This window comes from Eulemur rufifrons, chromosome 5, assembly GCF_041146395.1.
Source record: "Eulemur rufifrons isolate Redbay chromosome 5, OSU_ERuf_1, whole genome shotgun sequence".
NCBI classification, from domain to species: Eukaryota; Metazoa; Chordata; class Mammalia; order Primates; family Lemuridae; genus Eulemur; species Eulemur rufifrons.
This window is the reverse complement of record NC_090987.1, coordinates 1,646,165-1,668,317: the sequence shown is the minus strand read 5'-3', so window position 1 is coordinate 1,668,317 and position 22,153 is coordinate 1,646,165. Positions and strand designations below refer to the sequence as shown.

The following is a 22,153-nucleotide window of genomic DNA, read 5'->3' as shown; positions in this document are numbered from 1 at the left end:
GCAGGTGCAGGAGGAAGGGAGGTCTCGGGTGGAGACGGGGTGCAGGTGCAGGAGGAAGGGAGGTCTCGGGTGGAGACGGGGTGCAGGTGCAGGAGGAAGGGAGGGCTTGGGTGGAGACGGGGTGCAGGTGCAGGAGGAAGGGAGGGCTCGGGTGGAGACGGGGTGCAGGTGCAGGTGCAGGAGGAAGGGAGGGCTCGGGTGGAGACGGGGTGCAGTGGAGGTTGCCGTGGAGAGCTCGTGCTGTCTCCCAGCCTTTTCAGACCAGGTTTTCATAGTGTCTCAGTAAGTTTTCATGGACCTTAAGGCAAAAGCCGAGACCTGTGTTTATGAACTGGTGAGATTCATAGGATATAATAGGTATTTATATCTTAATAACTTAGTAGCCCTTTGAAAGACTAACAGACATACATTGGGTATCGCACAGCTTTTTTATATCCTAGGATTTCTTATTCCACAATCATTTTCATATTAATTTTCATATTAATTAATTCATATTAAGATAGTTTTCACCCTGTGTTTGGGTTTTAACCACACACCTGTGGAAACTGACCTTCATAATATTACGATGTTATTGAAACTGGGCTGGTTTTTGTTGTGTTGGATAAATGTTGGCACTGCTGTTCCCTTGCACATGTAAACTATCCCTAGGTCCCCTTCTGAGTGTGCCGTGGTGCCGGGGGCCTCTGTTGATGCTGGGTTGGGACTGAGGCTGTAGAGCCTCGGTTTTCTCTGTGCAGTGGGGCCGTTGCTCTGCCTTCGCAGGAAGGTGGTGGCCTGAGGGAACTGGAGGCAGGTGTGGGAGGCCTGTTTTGGGAAATGGGAGCAGAGCCTGAGTGGGGCAGACTCCGCCCCAGGGGGCTGCGGTTTCCCTTCCAGTTCTCAGCAGGCTGGCGGGGTGAGATGCTTGTCTGGTGGAGGTCAAGGTTCATGAAGCCTGTGTTATGGAACAACAGGGGAGTCAGCAGCCGGGGGATGTTGGCCAGAGAGTTGACGTGATGAACCGTGTGATCTCGGTCTCGGCGGAGAAGTGAAACTTGGGCTGCATGTGTTAATCCTCTAGCAGGAAGGGACAGGTGGGTGCCTTTGACCGCAGGAGTCTGTGCACACTGCGCATTCTGGGCTGCCACCCCGGGTGATGTGGAGGGTGGAGATGGCCTTCTGAGCCCATCCGCACAGGTCACCAGAACAGTGAGCTTTACTGTCTTCCATTCTAGTGTTTCTTCCAATACGCCTTTTTAAAATCTATTATGATTTCCTCCATAACTGAAAAGACAACTAACAGTCACTTACCACTTCCAGAAGCTAGCTCTTAGGTTTTTGTACATTAATTTCAAAATCTTCCACAGATTTTGTCCAAATTCTCTTACAGATCTCTCCCCAAAGTGGAGCCCATAGTCCTTCACTGTTTCCTTCATTTACCTAGGCCCTGTTGCTGCCATTCTGTTTTGCTGTGCTGTCATCCCCTGAGGTACGACCCCCTCATCTGAACTTTGTGCAGCCTGGTCCCTTTGTTCTGTTTGTGAATCTCCAGCTGTCTTTGTCTCTCACCATCGTGGCTGTGAGAACTCAAACATTCCATAGCTTCTGACTCCTTTTTACCTTTTTCCCAAAGGCCTTTGAGAAACGTCTGTTTCCTGGAATCACTGGACTTTCTATTTCTGTACTAGAACCTCCCCCCCCCCATCTTCTGATTTCCTGCTTCAGCACACAGCAGGCACGCTCTGATCAATAAGTGATAATTACAGCAAGGGATGGAAGAGCCGTAAAGGAGGCTTTCGCTGTGCTGTGGAGGGAAGCCGTGAGGGTGCCTCATCTGGCCATTGCACGTGTGTCTGTGCCACCTGTGATGATCGGTCACCTGAGCTCAGCAACCTCGCTCTGAGCTCAAGATTTTACATGAGTGGAAAAAAAAAAGGCTTTCTTATGCTTCTTCCAGAGCCAAATATGGCAAACATGTTGGCAACATGTACAAAATAGGTGTTCTTCTTTTTCCTTTTTTGGATGTTGTGTTATCATACAGGTTCAGAGTCCATTCCTCTCCTCTCCCCTCATAGTCTGGCGGGGCTGGTAGAGGCCCTGCCCGCCCAGCTTGTCCAGGACCTTCATCTGCTCTGCTGCCTCAGAGCGTTGCTTCTGTCGCACGGTTTACGATGACAAGGGCAGGAGGAGGGTGCACTGCTTCTCTTTAAAGGCTCGATCCAGAAGGTGAATGCCAGCCCTGCGCGTATCCAGTTGGGTAGAACACAGCTGGTGAGCCAGTGGTTAGGAAGGTTGGGAAGTAGAATTTTAGTTGGTTAGCCTTGTGCTCAGCTGAGAAATGTATTATTGCAATGAGAAAGGAAGAACTGATACGGGAACACAAGTATCGGTGTTTTCCCCACATATGAAAATAATACATTTTTGGCTGTCTGTGTCCATTTTGCATGTATTTCTCTGTTAATTGATTTGAATACTGTGAATTAGTAATAATTGCAGGAATAATTCCTGCCCTCTAGTTTCATGTAAAAATAATGTGTGTGGTTCCAGCTAAGATGAAGTAGCCTCATTCTCCCAGGTCTCCTCCTTATAACTAAAAGCACTGGGAGATAATGCAACCAGGAGATGCGGAGAGACTCTGCAAGGTGGAAAGAAGGTGGCAGACAGCAGAGGGACGTGCGGGCTTGAGGATGACCTGGCAGTGCGCTCCCTGGACTTCCTTTTTTCCTCCCATACACGTGGACAGGGTGCTGGAGAAGCCTGTAGCCTTCTGCCAACAAGCACAGATGAAAAACACTGCAAGAGAAGCTGGCTCCCCTTTAGCTAGTACTGGGAAAACATTGGTCTCCTAGAACAGAAGATCTTTTTGTGATATTCACCTTATGCCAGCCAAATACCAACTGAAAAATTGCTCAGGGAGCCTGAGTGGAGACTTAATTTCCACTCCTTCCTATAGCACTTCGATCTCCCGAATGCTTGGGACCAAGCAGGAGCTAATCATGCGTCCCTGTCCTAGCAGAAGGAGGTGACACCCAGAATCCTCTCCTGATGGTGTTGGCAGAGCCACGCTGGAAGCCCACCTCTGTTCTCCACCCAGCGGAAGTAGGTGGTGTGTGGTGTTCTGATTCCCCAGCTAGAGTAGTGTCAGTGGGTCCAGGAGGGAGCTGAGCCCTCTCCCACCTGTCAGCAATGAGACTGAACCAGGCGATGTCAGAATGCAATGTGCTTTCCACCCCCTGGTGTTAGCAGGGCCCTGTGAGTTGAGGCTTCACCCCAGCTGGTTCTCATGCTCCATCTGGACAGGGTGACTGCCTGCCAAAAGAGAGCCCAAGATTCAGTCTCATAGCTTAAGAACCCTGATGTCTAGGATGGAGACATGAACCAGGACATCGTGAGACCGAGAACCAGCGCAGTCCCACCTGTAACAGAGAGACAGCAGGTCCCAACCCTGAGATGGCCCAGACACTGGCGTTATCTGTCTAAGATTTTTAAGGAGCCATTGGAAAAATGCTTTGTGGTTGTCTTGAAACAAATGAAAAAATAGGGGGAAGCAATGAAAGATAGAAAAAAGAACCAAAGGGAAATTGTAGAACTGAAGAGTCCAGTGATTGAAATAAAGAGCTCTGTGGCGTGGAGAGGCCCAGGGAGGACCACGAACGAGGAGGCGCGTCAGTAGAAAGGACTTGGCTGACAGCAGAGAGAAAGTGGACTGGCCAGATTACTGAGCCCCCGGGAACTTGGGACAGTGACAAAAGACCCAATGTTGGAATCACAGTCACCAAAGAAGGGCAGGAGAGTGTGGGGCCTAAAATACATTTGAAGAAGTAATGGCTGAAATGACTCAGATTTGGTAAAAGTTATAACTTGCAGATTTAGGAAGCTGATTCAGTCCCAAACAGGATAAACCCAAAGAAGTCCACACCAAGACACACCACAAACACTGAACACTAAACACAAACAAGAATCTTGAAAGAGACTGGAGAGAAATGATCTGTAACCTAAAGGGAAAGAGGAATTCTAATGTCGGCAGATTTCTCATCTGAATCCACAGAGGCTAGAAGAAAACACAGCGTTTTCAGTTGCTGAAAGAAAAGAATTGTCAATTGCAAATTTTGTGTGTGGTGAAATTGTCCTTTGGGAATGACGGGGAAATGGAGACATGCTCAGATGAAGGAAAACTAAGAAAATTTACAGCTAGCAGACCTGCCCTCAAGAATCCCTAAAAGAAATTCTGCAAACAGAAAGGAGGTGAAAGCAGAAGGAGACTTGGAACTTCAGAAAAGAAAGAGAAGGGTGCGGTGGTTAATATTGTGTATCAACTTGGAGAGTGTTTTTGGTGAGATTAATGTTTAAATCACCGAACTTTGAGTAAGCACACTGCCTTCCGTAACACAAGTGGGCCCCAATCAGCTGAAGGCCTGAATAGAACAGAAAGACTGGTACGTGATGTGTGTATGGTCGTACCTAGAGCGATCTGCAGGAAGGCCGTACAGAGTGACGTATGCAGACGGGCTACAAACACATCAAGATGAATTCTAGAAAGTTCTAACTGGTAATCCAGGAAGGCAAGCAAAGAGAAGCAGAGGAACGAGAAACAGCATCAAAAAACAACATGTAATAAAATGACAAACTTCAGCCTTAAAGCATCAGTAATTGCTCTAAATGTGAATATTTTCAGTATAATACGTTAGTTAAAATACATTGGCAGAGTGCATTAAAACAAACAAAACCCTGCACGATCTGACAACACATTGTCTCCGAGAAACTTATTGTAAGCGTGCAATGGCCCTACACAGTTCCTGGTATATAGCAGGACTCAACTAGTGACGGTTATTGAAATTATAACTTCTTAGAATATTCACCTTTTAGTGCAAGGACACCGAGAAGAGCCTTCTGAAGAAAGCAGTGTGGTTGGTAGAAGGTGCTGGCAAGTTGGAGTCTGGGGAGAGGCTGCAGCCGCTCCAGGGAGGTTGGAGATTACGTGAGATGGATGGGGGGGGGGCACCTGGTCTGATGGGTTTGGAGAGTGCTGGGGCGCCAGTGCAGGGTCCCCAGAAACCTTGGAGATAGGACCAAGATTGCCTGCTAGGGGTGAAATTCTCAAATCATCACCATTGGATTGGAGAGGTAAAAAGTTACACTTAAAATGGATGCATTTGTTGTATGTAAAGTATGCGTCATTACAATTGATTTTAAAACAACCTATGAACACATTATATGTTCCCATGAACTATAATTAACTTTTTACTTTTTTAAATTTAAAAAAAAAAGTTTTTTTAAGGACCCAATAATTAACTTTTTAGTTTAAGGTGTTCCATTTTTGAGTTTTTACTTTTAGAACACTGTAAGGTCATTTTTACTTACTGCTCTATTGAGATTAATAGTCTAAAGTTCATAGTGGTCACTGCTCTATCAAAGTAAATCTCAAAACCAGAGAAGTAAACCAGAAAAATTATTGCTGTTTTTAAATCACTTAGGACTATTTTCTTAAAATTCACATAATTTTTGAAGTTCACATTATTTATTGAGCTAGACCACTTCCCTTGGGGTGTTGTAGGACGTTGGGAGAAGCAGCAGACACACACACACTCGTGCACACTGGCTCACGGGAGGCCGGTGTTCACATTACTCATCTCGGCAGCATGTGCAAATGAAGGGTGACGTGGACCAGGTCCTGTAAGTGACCAGGGAAGAGCAGCGTTTTGGGGTTGGGTTTTAGGTTTATGTTGTGCGTTGAGCAGCATTTGAGGTAAACAGAGGCTACTCTGGGAAGAGAGCATGGTCCTGAGGAGGCTGGGACAGGAGGTAGGACGGTGTGTGGGTGGAGCGTGGCCAGACAGGCAGGGTCTTGGTGGACGGGCGCCGCCCTCCCAGTGCCTGGGTGGGAGCTGGAAAGGGAGAGCAGTGTCTTACCACGTTGCACGCTCTGGTTTTTTAGAGACTCCCATATCCTCAGCAAGGAGGAAGGTGACTGAAGGGCTGTGCGTTTCTTTCGATGATTTTTCTGGCCACTAAGCATGCTCAGAATTACCGCAGGACAGTCTCTGCTTCTAGAGGAGAGAACTGATATTAACTCTGAGTGTGGATAAGGCAATAAATGTAAGGTCTGCTATCCTAGTGCCCGTGACCATGCAGAGGTGTTGTCGGTACGTGGAGGGACAGGGAGGTGCACCCTCTCCTTTTGGCTTGCTGGGTGGAAGTGAGGGACAGCAATGTTCCTTCAGTAAGGTGGCACGTCTTGGCAGTGGCCCAGGGAGTGCTTGATGCTGCAGTCCCCACCTGGCCAAATTGTGCATAAACCATGGTTTTCACTCAGAGAGTTCTGACAGATGTCTGAGTAATATCCGAGTCGATATCCCCTGAAGTACGTGAATCTGATCACTTGGTAAAAAGTAAGTGAAGAGAGAACGGAGGGGAGCCAGGGCAGCAAAAGAGGAAGGATGGGAATGGGACATGGGAGACGTGTGGACCGTCGTGGATGAAAGGCGCAGACTTTCTCTGGCCATACAGCGTTCAGGAGTGCCGAGGCCATAGAGTGTTTTTAAAGAGGTGCAGCAAATTATGACAGATTTTTTTTTTTCTGTTGACAGTTTCCTAGAATAAATTTTCTTTATCATCAGCAAATTACTAACAATCTAGTAGTTCATTTTTCTTAAATTATTATGTAATAATACTAACTTAAAGTTATTTAAGTTGAAATTATTATTGGATTGCTCAAAATGTCTTGTTTATCCTTGTCTTTTTCTGCGGTGTAGCTCTAGGTAGTGTCAATTAACCTCATATTAAAGAGGTTTACAAGACTAGTATGTACAGTAATTAGAAGTCTGATAGAAATAGCTACGTATTTTGTTACCTGGAAATAACAGTTTATGCTCATTGACAGATGATACTCATGTCTTTTCATGTTTGGACAGTTCATTTTGAGGATCATTTAAGTAAATACTGTAATTGTGTATGGAACTCTAAAAGAGTGAACTAATTGAAATTGATGCTAAGTCAGCAATTGGTACTGATTGAAGTAATTATTGAGTACTCATTCTGGGCCATGAACTGTCAGCGTCTCACATTCATCATTTTATTGAAGCTCACAACCACCCTGTGAGGGCAGGTGGTATCGTTCTCCCATTTTATAGCCTCAGACGGGGCAGCACGCCCACATCCACGTACCTAGTAATTGGCAGCCTTAAGCTCTAGAACATCTAGACCAGTATTATCTAATTGAAATATATTATGAATAATTTTAAATTTTCTAGTAGCCACATTTTAAAAAGTAAGAAAATCCCTAAACAGGTGAAATAAACTTTATCAATATATTTGTTTATTAAAATATACACAAAAATTAATTCAAATGTTAAAGTTTTCTTTTCTTTTTTCCTCACCTTTCTAATCTTATTGGCCTAAGCAAATATTAAATATTATTGAGCTATTTTACATTCTTTGTTTTTTGTACCAAGTCTGATATACTTGTGTGTATTTTTCATTCCATACCTGGGTTCAGACTGTGCTTGGTTCACGTCCTCAGTGAGCCTTGTAGGTCGTGCTGTGTTCTGCCTGTGACCAAATTGAAAGAAGGATGAGGTATATCCATTTGAAAACTTACTGTTGTTGGGCACGTTGGCTCACGCCTGTGATCCCAGCTGCTCAGGAGGCTGAGGCAGGCAGATCACTTGAGCCCAGGAGTTCAAGACTAGCCCTGGCAACATAGCAAGACCCCATCTCTAAGACAGATGGATAGATAGATAGAGAAATACGTACATACTCATCCACTGTTATTTTTTTTTAAAATAGCCTCTCAAACTCTAATCTTAACTTGAATTCTCTCCAGACCCTTGTGGGGTGTTGAAGCCATTCTGTTTCTCTAATGTGTTCATGGGACAGGTGGACCCAGTGGAAGTTACCCAGTGCCCAACCTGAAACAATCCACTTTGCTCAAAAATTATATCATCCTCTTATCCTTCTCCAAGTGTTAGTTTTTCTTGCAATAAAGAAATGGTTTTTATATATTCAGATATATTTTCTGAGAGGTTAAAATGATGTTTGTTTCAGAGGAAAGTGTACTTGGTATATTGACCATTTATAATACTAGTTCTTTTAGGAAGTGATGGTTTGGGATGTCGCCCTGCTCATTGACGGCTTTTTGTTTCCAGAACCTCATCTGCTCTGAGTGTGGGGATGAGTTCACTCTGCAGAGCCAGCTGGCCATCCACATGGAGGAGCACCGCCAGGAGCTGGCGGGGACCCGGCCGCATACTTGCAAGGCCTGCAAGAAAGAGTTTGAAACCTCGTCAGAGCTGAAGGAGCACATGAAGACACATTATAAAATTAGGTAGGAGTCATTACTTGGGCTTGGTAAAAAAAAAAAAAAAAAAAAAAACCTAAGTAATATGTTAAAAGTTGGCATACTTCACCACAATCAATGAAAAATATTTGCTGCAAGAACACAGCAAAGTGGAACGACACAGATAATTTGGTATGGTGTCAAGATGTCTTTTATTATTTGCCTGGTTCATGCCTATAGTAGGGAAGGTAAGTGCCAGTATTAATGACTAAGTGTCAGACTATGTGGGTAGAAATGTTTAGCTGGTATTATAAAAGCTATAGAAGTTTGTATGGGCAGGTAACAAAATATGTAAGGTGGATTCACAAGGGTTTAATTAGCCCCCTTTTTAATGAGTTAGTTTCTTTGTGGTACCTCGCTGCTGAGACTAATGTGTGCCCAACACTGTTCTTAGTGTACATATGAACAGAGCCCTATTTAATCATTGCAGACAGCCCAGTCAGGCCAGTGTACTCTAATGTTCCCACTTTGCAGATGAGAAAACCTGAGAGACCAAGTAATTTTATGAGGTTTCATAGCTTATAAGTCAAGAGTTTGAGATTTAAACTCGAATAGTCTCGTTTTAGGCCTCAAAATCTTAGCAACTGTAACTATATTTGAATGCATGTATATATTTATTCCTAGTCAAACTTAACATTTTTTCAAAATTTCGTATTTTACTTATTTCTTTTTCTTTTTCTTTTTTTTTTGAGACAGAGTCTTGCTTTGTTGCCCAGGCTAGAGTGAGTGCCGTGGCGTCGGCCTAACTCACAGCAACCTCAAACTCCTGGGCTCAAGCAATCCTTCTGCCTCAGCCTCCCGAGTAGCTGGGACTATAGGCATGCGCCACCATGCCCGGCTATTTTTTTTTTTCTCTATATATTTTTAGTTGGCCAGATAATTTCTTTCTATTTTTAGTAGAGATGAGGTCTCGCTCTTGCTCAGGCTCGGCTCGAACTCCTGACCTCGAGCAATCTACCCGCCTCGGCCTTCCAGAGTGCTAGGATTACAGGCGTGAGCCACGACGCCCGGCCTACTTATTTCTTATTATACATTTTTATTGATATTTCCATTTCTTAATAAAATGAAATAGAGTTCTTCCTGGCCCCGTCCTCACGTTAGCTAATGGCGATGATCACTTGTTAGACTCATGAGCTAATTTCTCCAACAAACTATAAAAGGCATATCAATCATCATTTTAACTATTTTTTATTATTTTTTTAAACTGGGCTACACGTCATTCTTTAAAATAGAATAAGTGTTCCCTATTTTAACTTATGTATTATCAACTTAGCTTGCCACCCTTCTAAGCCCCAATATTTAGGAAATATCTGTATTTTTTAATAATAAGAAATCCTATACCAGTTAATTAATAAAGTTTATAAAATACCTGAAGATTCTAGTATTTATTTATCTTCTTAGACATTGCATTTTAGAAATGTGGACTGAACATCTCCATATGATGAACCATCTCTTGTCTTTTCCTTTTTTTTTTTTTTTAAATTCAATTTATTTATTTATTCATTTATTTTTAGAGACAGGGTCTTGTTCTGTCACCCAGGCTGGGGTGCCATGGTGCAATCATAACTCACTGTAACCTTGAACTCCTGGGCTCAAGTGAACCTCCTGTCTCAGCCTCCTGAGTAGCTGGGACTACAGGCGTGCACCACCATGCCTGGCTCATTTGTTTCATTTTTTGTAGAACCAGGGTCTAGTTATGTTGTTCAGGCTGGTCTCAAACTCCTGGCCTCAGGCAATCCTCCTATCTTAGCCTCCCAAAGTACTGGGATTATAGGCTTGAGCCACCTCACCTAGTCTATTTCAGTGATTTTTAAACCCCCAAAATATAATGCCTGTTCTCTATAAACATCAGATTTTTATTCCGATGAAGGTTTAACACAGGCATTGTTGATGTTTCTTCAAAAGTTTTAGAAAGATGGTTGAAGATGATTAGTTGGTTGTTATGCTCATAGGCAGCCCAGCTTCTAAGTCTTCCCGGTGGAGGGACGGACCGGGCAGATGAGACCTCATGCTCATGGAACTGTCGTTCAGCAGGGAAGACAGACAGTGAACAAGCGAATGGGTTAGTCAGTGTGACAGTTTCAGAGAGTGACAAGTGCTGAGCAAGACAGAAATTGGGTTGATGTGGTGTGACGTAAAGGTGAGGGAGGTTGGTGAAGCGGCTGTTATGTGCATAGGCCTCCCGGGGGTTGCATTTGATAGGAGACTTGGGTGAGGAGCAGAAATAGAAAAAATGAATTTTATGATTTCAAATACACAAAACTAAAACATGCATATGTGTGTGTATATGTGTCCTATACATACATCTGATTGATTTATCATTTAAACATGTTCTCTTGATCAGTCAGCTACGCTTTTTCTGGTAAGACTTTCATTTTCAGATTGTAATATAAGGGAGACAACTTAATGTGTATTTCCCCTCTATATTATGCCAGGGTATCAGGTACAAGGTCCTATAATCGGAACATTGACAGAAGCGGATTCACGTACTCATGTCCACACTGTGGAAAGACATTTCAAAAGCCAAGTCAGTTAACGCGACATATTAGGATACACACAGGTATGAAAAACATTTACTTCCGAACGATTTATTATGTGGCTTGAGAGGAAATGCTCCTCAGTGCCCGTTGGACCTGTGGTCCTGGTCCTGGCTCTTCCATAGCTGCTGGATGATCATGGCGAAATTACTGAATCTTTCCGTGGTATCATTTCCTCACTTGAAAAATGTGGCTGTTATATCTACACAGAATTGTTCTAAATTGTAAATGGGAAAATATGTAGTGCTCCTAGAAAAGTGCTCCTGGAGTAGGCTGTCAGTCACCAGGAGTTGATACTGTTATTACTGTTGGTACAGGATTCATTCATTCACTCAGTAAAAGTTTGAGTGTCACCGTGTGTCAGATGCTACACCGGGCTAATCGGGTCTAGACTAACAAAGCAAGTACTGGATCCTCCATATCCTTGGTCCTCACCCGAGGTCCTTGTGTGTGCGGAGCAGGGCTGCTCTAGATGTGCTGGAAGGTGGAACCGGCAGTGTTTGCTGATACACCGAGTGTGGGTCATGAGGCGAACCAGAGATAAGGAAGACTCCTTGGTTTTGGCCTGAACTCCTGGACGGATGGCATGGCCCGGGGAGACTGCAGGTGGAGCCTGTTTGGGAAATGAAGGTCAAGAGTGCAGTTTTGGGTGTGTTGACATTGGGATTTTGAGCAGAAAATTGCAGATACGAGTTAGGAAATCTGGGGAAATGTTCTGGCTGAAGGAATAGGTTTAGGGTCTTGAGTTTGGGTAACTTGAATATTTCTCTTTTTAATCCGTAAGATGCTCAGACAATATGGAATTGTATTTTGATCATTTTTCTCCCTCTCTAGGTGAAAGGCCATTTAAATGTAGTGAATGTGGGAAAGCTTTTAACCAGAAGGGGGCATTGCAGACGCATATGATCAAGCATACAGGTGAAAAACCCCACGCCTGTGCCTTCTGCCCGGCTGCCTTCTCTCAGAAAGGGAATCTGCAGTCGCACGTGCAGAGAGTTCACTCGGAGGTAAACAGTGTTTGGTGTGCGCAGTATTTCACAGTGTGTCTCAGGTATCTTGAGTTAATGAGCCAACCTGGGAAATGCTTTTCCATTTTTTAAATATGCAGATTGAGTTTGTGCTCAGTATATCCTGTTTTAGAAAATATATATGGGAACCTTTTTGACTTACTATATATGGAAGAAATATAAAATACCATCTTTTTGTCTTCTTGCTGACAGAATAGCTTTGATGAATATGTGTTTGAAAATAATCATAATACCTTTGTTAGCTGTAATCCATTATTCTGAATTAGTACTTTTCCTGCTGCCAATATTGCTGGGTCTGCATTTGGCCCCGTTTGGCACATTCACATTCTGTGTCAGGGGCCTGGTCTGTTAATGTCCTGCCATGCCGAATGTTAACTGTTTCAACTAAAATGATGTGCACAATTTTCTCCTGTAATTTTCTGTTGTCTACAGGTCATACTGATTTATAGCTCCTCTGGAAATATTTCTGTTTTGCAGGTTAATCTTGGCTCTTGCTAATTGTCATGATTTGTTGTCTTATTATTGTCTAATTATAGAATATAAAGAAATATTTAAACAACACCAATAATTGTATCAGGGATCAATTTATTCTATGAAACTATTTTGCAGAATGAAAACTATTACATTCTTAAAAGTAAATATGTCTCTTTTAATTTTTTCCTTGGTGTAATACCTTAAGTAACGTTAAGTGAACTGAGAGTTAATATTAATAGCATATGTTTGTCCAAACTTAATAAAAACAAGAAAGAGAAGTTGTCTGTGATCTTAGATAAACAGAATAATATCTGAAATGAAAAAAGGAATCTAAAATGAAAAAAAAAACTCTACACACTTCATGTAGTCTATAAACAGATTCAGAGCTCCATTTGCAGTGAGTTAATCTTTTTATATCTACGATGCAGAGACATTAGGACAGGCTTGTGAATGTCAGCGAGGTGTTGATAATGTGCAGTGAGGTTACCTGTAGATCAAGGAGGGTAAATTTGGGCTGCACAACTCATTTTTGCGGAGTTGCGTCTGAGCAAAGATGATTGACCAGGAACAATTGTGCGTTGGTGCAGCCCACAGGTGCACCTCGCTGCAGCCCTGGAACGGCCCTGTGCGATGCTCAGTGCTCCTGAGTTAGAAAACCCCGTCAGGTGCCGGCGATTTCCCTATCCCTGCCGAGAGGCACGGTGGGCCTTGTGGTGGGGTGGAGTGTTTCAGAAAGGCCCTCAGGATTGGTTTGTACATGTTTATCCAATCCTGTGAGGATCTAAGCCTTCAGTTTGGTTCTTGACGGGGTGCTAGAAATAGAATGGAAGTGTTATTCAAGTTTAGCAGGGGCAACAAGTTCTCACTCCAGCCTTCGTAAATATAACAGTAACTAACTCTGGATTTGAATAATAGAGAAAGAATATTTTTGATGTTTTCTCTGTTTGAGGCTGTTCTTACTCATTTCACTGCTTTCTGTCGTCCGTTTCTGGCTTTATCATATTTTTAAAAATTATTGATATGGCATATCAGAATTGGTGATGAAGAGTTTGCACATTGTGTGCCTTGGGCCCCCAAAGCTTATTCAGTGTGATACGTATTTACAGCTGTCTGGCCTCCATTACCGGACACTCTATGGAACCATTTAAAAAATTGAGAACATCGTATGTTTGACATTTTATTTTTCTCAAATTATAATAACTGAAAAATACGTTTTCTCACTCCCAAACCATTTCTAATTTACAGAAAAGTCTGAATTTTAATTAATCTCATACTGGCAATATTGATTAAAGAGTTGGTTCATTGATTCTGGAACTATTTTAAAAAAAAGCAAAGTTGAAGGGTTAGATTACTGCTGTCACTTTGAATGGAATTGTAAATTACGATTTGCCATAATTTAAATATTTTGATATAACAATGAATTGTATAAAATCATTTTTTTCTTTTTTATTCTTTAAGGTCAAGAACGGTCCTACTTATAATTGTACAGAATGTAGTTGTGTATTTAAAAGTTTAGGCAGCTTAAACACGCATATCAGCAAGATGCATATGGGTGGGCCACAGAATTCAGCAAGTTCTACAGAGACTGCTCATGTTTTAACGGTAAGTTTAGAAATTTGGTTTACAGAAGGATATTTTTTACTAAAATCTGTCATTTTAAATATGGTCTTTAGAATTGAATATTTAGCAGCACAAAGGTGCTATGAAAGTTGTTTATATGGAGATAAGGTGCTACGTTTTTTAATTAGTGCAAGTCAATCTTTTTAAACTTTAGAATAATGTAGAGGATACTGATTTATGGACTTTCATTGGAACCTGTAAAAATCAGACAAAATGTAATCATTAATTTATGAAATTATAATTCCTATAGTGGGTTTTTTTGATTTATTATTTTTTTTCTTTTTTCCTCTCTTGTCAGATGGTTAATGTGCCGATGTCGTAGCAAGGTGTGAGGGAAGCACATTGCACACATGAGTGTGAACACCCAGTCATCACGCTCATGCACTGCAAAAGGGTCTCAGTCAGCTTTATCCATGATTACTGAATATTCTTCATCTGACATTATAGCTTAAGAATTAATTATTCTCTGTAGATAATATTTCTCATTTTCTAATGTGACAGTGATAATTTTTCCCAGTCTTTGGACTTTTGAAACTACATTGTATTTTCCAGTACATGTATTTAAAAATCGTTTGACTCTAAATACATACACACACACACACACACACACATACACACACGCACAGGCGCATAGGCACAAACATGGAGACACACATACACCCCACAGATACACACACGCAGACCCGTAGGTACATAGACATGAAGCATACACACATGCACACACATAGTCACACAGAGACATGCACACACCCCACAGATGTGCACACTTTTGTTCTTTTTTTGTAGGATTCTTAGCTTCAATCAGTTACTTCTTTTATACTGCCTTCCCGGTTGATTAAAAAATGGCAAAACATAAACATAGAATATGGTATCTTAAAAGTAGTGGACATTAAACACAAAGTCTCAGAAGTTTTAATGTATGCTTATGAATGCACTTAGTTGTAGTTGAAGTCAACAACTGCCTCCTACCAATAGGGAAAATAGGTCTAATTAATAATTAGTTTCCAAACATCAGGTTCACTTTCAGTGTTTATTTTTTCTTTTCTCACAATATTTGCAGGTTGGGGTGATTCCCTTAGTTTATTGTTGATCAGGGGCAATGTTGTAAAACAAATTGTAAAATTGGAGAATAGTTAGAGTCTAACAATTCGGTTTTGAAAATTCTATTTTGGGCTGAGTATTTTTTAAAATAAAATTTTCAATGTTGTATAAATCAAATTATTAGAGTTTTCATCATTTCTTTTGGCAATATGCAAATCAAAATGTACATGTACTGAATAAACCTGGAATAATAATCCAGATCATTTAAAAAATTCATATTCTCGATAGAAGCCAAATAAGTGAAGCATAGAGATTTAAAAACCTTGACTTTACCCTACCTTGTTCCCTAATTTGAGTCTGTAAGAGCATTGCAAGTTAAGATGTATATATTGTTTTTTAGGACTGTCTGGGAATCCATGTTCAGCCTCCGTGGTTGATGTACATGTCTCTTATTTTGCCTTTCACATTTTCTAACTCTTGGCCTTTTTGCTCTACTTTTGCGAGGTTTCATTGGCTTTATCTTAAGATGCTTTTTTTTTTTTTTTTTTTTGTATAAGATTTTTAATTTCTGAGAGCTCTCCTTTGTGATCTGATTGTTTCTTTTTCGAGATTTTTTTACTGGTTTGATGCACTTTCTCTGAAACCTAATTAGCATTTTCTTTTTAAAATGATTTTCTGCTTGTTGTGTTATCTGCCTCCCTCTGGCACATATTTTGTAATCTTGTATCTGTGGTTGCCTGTTGTGTTTCGGAAACGGGCAGCAGTGAGCCTGTGTGCGTGAGCTGTTGTGGATGGTGCCCGTGATCCGCGGGTCACGTGAAGTGTGGGAACTAGCCTTGCAGGGAGCCCTGGCGGCACCGCACAGAAGTCTGGGGAACTGAGTGCCACAAAAGGTGCCCTGGTTCTCCGCAGGTATTAGCAGTTCATTCTTTGCAATCTTTTTTAGAGGTAATACCTCATTTGTTTTGCCTAAATGTAAGTGCCTATCTGCCACTTGTTCTGTGGAAGACGATGAGGGGGTTCAGTGTCACTATAAGTATTTTTCTTCTGTCTTTATTTTTTTTCTAAATTAACAGACTTCATTTTTAGGGCAGTTTTGGGTTGTAAAATTTGAGCACAAAGTACAGAGAACTCCCTTGTGCTTTCCATCTCTCGTGCCCACATCTCTCCCTGTTATTGGCACCTTGCATTGGTGTTGTGCATTTGCTCAGATTGGTGAATGAATGTTGGCACATTACTGTATTACTGTTAACTGAAGTCCGCAGTGCACACTGTTTTCACTGCCTTCTGCTCTCTTGCATGCGGCGTGCTCGTCCCCGGGCTGCCGCAGGAGTCGGATGGGCTTCCTCTGCCATCGTGGCCCGATCCTCTGGGCTGTGGCGCTAGAGCATTTATTCTTCCATCTCCCTGTTTTTCAGAAATGTTAAATTTTTTTTGACTACAGTGGTTTCTTTCTTAAAAAATTTTTGTAACTTTATACATTTTAAATTCTTTCACTTCATTTTTTTGGGCTAACAGGAAGGTGAGGGTGTGTATGCTCAGTCTGCTGTCTCTGATCGGTAGTCTACTGCCCGCCTAAAACACCTAACAAATTGTAGTGGAACAATTCATTGAGTATGTTCTTTTAATAGCTGATATTGTGCCTAACACAAAAATCAATGCAGCATCATATTTAAAATTTATGTTAAGGTTTTAATGCTCGTAAGGAGGGTATTGCCTCTTTCTTGATTTTTTTAGTTGAAGATTAAAATTGTATTTTTAATGAAAATATTGCTGTGTTTCAGGCCACACTCTTTCAGACTTTACCTCTTCAGCAGACAGAAACCCAAGTCACGTCAGCCTCAAGTCAGCAGAATTCTCAGGCAGTGACTGATGTCATCCAGCAGCTTCTGGAACTCTCGGAGCCGGTGGAGTCAAACCAGTGCCCTGCCCCCACACAGCAACTCAGCATCACAGTGGGCATCAACCAGGACATTCTGCAGGTGAAGCACACTTACCTGACAGCCGAGGTTTACACTGACACTCTGCCAGAAAGGAGGGGTGGCTGTTGAAAAGTAAATATGTAGGGCTTGTCCAAGTAAAGGTATCCTAATTAAAAATGTGTCCAAATTAAAAAAATTATAGTGAAACAAATATGCTTACTTAATTTATGGACAGTGCTGAACTCTAAATGATTTCTTCATCTACAAATTAAAATATTTGAAAACCCTAGTTTTTCTCCATAAGTGAATTTACTAAAAAAGAATACACTTTTCAGAACTTGGATCTGTTGACAGAGGTGGAAGAAATAATTTATACTTTCTTGAGGTTCTGATGTGTGATTTTAAGGCACTTGTAGGTGCTTAGGATTCTGTGAGCATCAGGACTGGCCCAGGACTGGCCGCCTCCTTCCGGGTGTGACTAGTCCATGCACATTTGGAACCGGGGGGAGGAGCAGGGGTGGGGCACAGAGCTTTCTGATTCTTCTAGTCCAGCGTTAGAGTCATAAAACTCCCTCACTTCAAAGCACAGGTGGCTTTCCCCCTCCCCTCTCCTCTGCTATTTACTAAACTGACCTCCCTGCCTTACCTTCATGGTGAAAAATTGGCCAGGGGGTAAGGAATCTTGGGATGTCATTCCACAGCCGTATCTTAAAGGTAAACCCAGAGTAACTTATGCCCCCAAATAGGATTCTCAGATCTATTTAGAGACTACCAAAGTTGTCTGCGGTAAGATTTCTAAAAGTCAAATTAATTAATTTTAATTTCCTTTAATTTAGATATGTAAATGCTTATCATATTTTGGGTGGGGATGAGATGTCAGATATCAAAAGGGATGTTACAGCCTCAGAGAGTTGGAAGCCTCACTTAATAAATGATCACTTGGAATGGTAGATTTTTATTTCTTGGAGTGCAAGTAGAATTCTGTAGGTGTAGCTTTATGACGTCTTTGTGATTGATTTTGGTAGGCAGATTTGGGCCACCGTCTCTTCTAACCTTTTAGTTTTGTTCTGTCTTAGCAAGCCTTAGAAAACAGTGGGCTGTCTTCAATTCCAGCTGCCGCACACCCTAACGACCCCAGCCATGCCACGGCTTCTGGAACGCAGATTCGGAATCCAGATGTTTCCAATGTTTCAAATGAACAGACTGATGCTGCAGATGCAGAGCAAGAGAAAGAACAGGAAAGCCCAGAGAAGTTGGATAAGAAAGAAAAAAAAATTATAAAGAAGAAATCACCATTTCTACCTGGTAATTTTAATAAGCTTTAACATTTAGGCATTTTGGGTAGCATATTGCTTGTTTTTAAAAAATATGCCCTCCTTTTTTATTCCAAAGGTGATGTGTTTGTTGAATGTTTTGAATCTCACTACAGTGGATTGGTATTTAGAAAGGATGACAGCATAAAATTTCTTAAACTTGTTCCTTTTTTTAACTTGTCTTCAGTTAGTTCCTCCTGACTAGTCACCAGGGCCTGAAATTGCCTTGTCCTTGACTGTTCTCTTTCTGCCATGTTTGGGCTCCTCTTCTGGGCTTCAGCTCTGTTCCTTTCCTTAGTTTTTCTCGCCCCAGGTGCTTCCTGCATCTGGCCATATGGTTCTGTAGTTCCTGACCATCTCTCCCTCATGTCCTACCTAAACGTTGCCACGAGCAGGTGCTGCTGCAGCCCAGCTCCCTCACACTCCTGGCCCTTTGCTGTGAGGTGCCCATGGCCACCTCGTGGCTGCCTGTCCTCCGTGACCTGTCCAACCTGCATTTCCAGCCCTCCCTGCCACTGCTCTTCTGGGTACAGACTTACATCTTAGTCAGGTTGGATTACTGCTGTTTGTGGACATTCCCATGTTTTCAGAACATCATGCTTTTCTGCAGGCTTTCTGCATCAAGAATGTCTTCTTCCTCACCTTCCCTCTATTCTCTGCCAAATCTCAGCATCATTCAAGGCCAGCTTAACTGCTGCCTCTGAGGGGTGCTTTTCCTCTTCCCACCTCCCACGGCACTGGGTTTTTAGGATTCTTACATTCATTCATGTTAATTGTTATACAGATGCAATCTAATGATGCTTCTAGCTAATCAGCTGTCTCTGGGCAGGATTACATCCTGTTCATTTTTGAACATCCCACAGAGCTCAGTATGGCCCTTTGCACAGGAGCAGACATTTACTAAATCTTTCTTGGAAAAGATAGATTCCTGTCTTTGGGGCAAAACTGTTCCTATAAAAACCTCTTCCAGGTGTCTTGGGCAATAAATGCTTTCTTGCTGCAAAGCATGGAATAACATTGCCATCTCTGTTAGCACTTCTTTCCTAGACTGAATTTTCTCATTTACGGTGTGATTGTGAAGTCCTTGTTTCTCCACCCACAGGACACTGTAGTCGTACTCTTCCCCTTCATCTGGCCCTATTCGCCCCAGGTGCAAGATAGGATGCTGGAACCTAAGCATTCATCCCCCAGCATTTCCAATTGCCTTACCGGTTGCAGGTGTCTGTGTGTTCCTGTTAAACTGATGCACATCTACTGCCTGTGGGAACGCTCTCCTATGAGTCTGTGGGCTATTGTCTCTAGTTATTGTGCTAAGTGAAAGCTACTCTCACATGGCTGCAAGCTGCTGGGTGAGGAGTGGTGTCCGACTTCCCTTCCTGAAAATCCCAAATAGCAAGCGCCCCTTAGACTGGGAAGGTAAGCTTTGCCCCATGCCCCTGCCAGACGTTCAGGGGCTGGAAACAGCTTTCTCAGCTTTCTCCTCTGCACCGAGCGCTGGCTAGGGAATCCAGGATGGAACTGAAGGAACCTTCCCGTGCAGTGCTCTGACTCGGAGTGCTCTGCGTGCAGTTTGTAAAGATGATTATGTGAACGAATTTCTGAAATACTTGAGTAATTACATACATACATAGAGTGCTGAGCAAGCGTATGCAATTCTAGTAATTTTAGATTAAGTGGGATCCTTGCTTGGATTTTTACATATACTTTGAATAATTCAGGAGATCGTTTTTATTACTGCTTTTCTTTCTCTTTCAGGGGAGCCTATGTGGTAGAAATAAAGAATTCTATATTCATAGTTCATACAAATTACTTGTTATTCTGTATTATTTCACACTTTTTATCTGAATGTACTTAAGAAACACTTTTAAAATTTCTTACTCATTTGGACATGGTTGCATTTAGTTCAAAAATTTCATGATTTAGCTTATTTGTGTAAAATTCCTCTGATAGTAAGATATTCAGAGTCCATGAGATTTTCTTTAGGTTCTGTTCTGAATGATGTCATTTATAATTCAGTGTGAGTTTTATCTTTCCTTGAGACCTTCCTTAATTTTTTAAAATGGTAACCTGGTTTTGAGCTGGTTACCCATTATCTACTGAATATAACATAACACTATAAATATGCAAGTGTTAAAAAGGATAACTACTAGGAGTGTAGGATGCGGGTGAAGAGGCAGTGCATAGCAACATAACACAGTTTACAGATTACAGAGTCAGAACGTCAGGTGTCTGCTCGGTGAAAGAAGTGCCCTGAGTTTAGAGATAAGTCACTGGGCCACATTATGAAAGTAAAAGCATTGCTGAGTTGATGGAGGAGAACCAAGTGTTAACAGAACTGTGTGAAGCAAATGGAGTATTGAGTTAGATTCAGATGAGATAGGACAACATGCTACTCATGTAGGATCATTTTAACAATTTCATTTTATGTTTTTTTCCCTATTAAAACCCAAATTTTGTAGTATTGTTTTGCCAATACATTGCTACCATTTTATGCAAATCCTACATGTGGATGAGGGTGTGTTTGGCTGTAGTCATGTACACACACACATTGTTGCACAGGTCACAAGAGTCACATTTTACCGTCGTCTGTTCCTGGGTTTAAGTTTTAGAAAGAACCTGAAAAGTCATTTACTGTCTTTCCACATAGATCTCTGTTTCTTTTTCTGTTAGGTTATCTTTTTCTTATTGATTTGTTGGAGTTCTTTATATAGTCTAGATATTCTTTATTGTTTATATGTGTTTCAAATATTTTCTCCAGTTTGAACTTCTTTTACTCTCTTTAAGGCATATTTTGATGAACAGATGAATAGAGATTTTTTACTTTTAATGACGTTAAGTTTGTGCATTTTGTGTTTTAGGAAATCTCTCCTTACCCATGTTGAATTCCCCCATATGTTCTTACAAAAGTGTTAAAGATTTGCCTTTCACATTTAATTCATTAGCTCACCTAGACTCTATTTTTGTTTATGATTAGAGGTAGGATTGAAATCTGATTTTTTTCTTTGTGGTGACTAGTTGTCCGGCACCATTTACTGAAAACTGTCTTTTTTCTCCTGTGATGTGTGATGCTAATTTTGTTGCAGATCTCGTTTGCATCCAGGTGTATGTCTAGCTCTGGACTCTCAGTTCTGTTCCAGTTCTGTTCCTGTGTGTTACTGTCCACACCACACCATCTCCATTATTTTGAAATGGAGGGAACTCTTGAAATACATACGATAGATCTTATTTTTCAGTCTCTTCAGGATTATCTTGGTCTTTAGTTAGGAACATTGACATCTTTGAAATACAGTCATCCCTAGGTATCTGTGGAGGATTAGTCCCGGGACCTTCCAGGATACCAAAATCCATGGATGCTCAAGTCCTAGATGTAAAATAGTGTAGTATTTGCATATAACCTACATACATCCTCTCGTATACTTTAAATCTGCTGTCCCCAACCCCTGGGCCACCGACTGATACCGGTCAGTGGCCTGTTAGTAACCTGGCTGCACACCAGGAGGTGAGCGGCAGGCAGGTGAGCGAAACTTTGTAGTATTTACAGCTGCTCTCCATTGCTCGCATCCCTGCATAAGCTCCACCTCCTGTCAGATCAGCGGGGGCATTAGATTCTCACAAGAGCATGAACCCTACTGTAAACAGCACATTCGGGGGATCTAGGATGAGCGCTCCTTATGAGAATCTGATGCCTGGTGACCTGAGGTGGAGCTGAGGCTGTGATGCTAGTGCTGGGGAGCGGCTGCAAATACAGATTATCGTTAGCAGAGAGGTTTGACTGCACAATAAATGTAATGCGTTTGAATCATCCCGAAACCATTCCTCCCCTTCGCCCCCCTCCAGTCTATGGAAAAATTGTTTTCCATGAAACCGGTCCCTGGTGCCAAAAATGTTGGGAACCACAGCTTTA

At 41.8% G+C, this 22,153-nt stretch overlaps 1 protein-coding gene and 1 non-coding gene across 2 annotated transcripts in view; one reads left to right on the top strand and one right to left on the bottom strand.

Annotated features, from left to right (window-relative positions):
• Nucleotides 1-22,153, top strand: part of ZNF236 (zinc finger protein 236) — a 103,171-nt gene that overhangs the window by 22,606 nt on the left and 58,412 nt on the right. The window contains exons 4-9 of the mRNA XM_069467863.1: nucleotides 8,124-8,302; nucleotides 10,750-10,874; nucleotides 11,686-11,858; nucleotides 13,812-13,955; nucleotides 16,799-16,996; nucleotides 18,013-18,241. Of these exons, the coding sequence (XP_069323964.1) occupies nucleotides 8,124-8,302; nucleotides 10,750-10,874; nucleotides 11,686-11,858; nucleotides 13,812-13,955; nucleotides 16,799-16,996; nucleotides 18,013-18,241 (1,048 nt within the window). The remainder of the gene's footprint in view (nucleotides 1-8,123; nucleotides 8,303-10,749; nucleotides 10,875-11,685; nucleotides 11,859-13,811; nucleotides 13,956-16,798; nucleotides 16,997-18,012; nucleotides 18,242-22,153) is intronic.
• LOC138383561 (small nucleolar RNA U13) lies at nucleotides 14,266-14,369 on the bottom strand. Its single transcript, XR_011233624.1, has one exon. It is a non-coding gene; the product is annotated as a small nucleolar RNA U13 (small nucleolar RNA).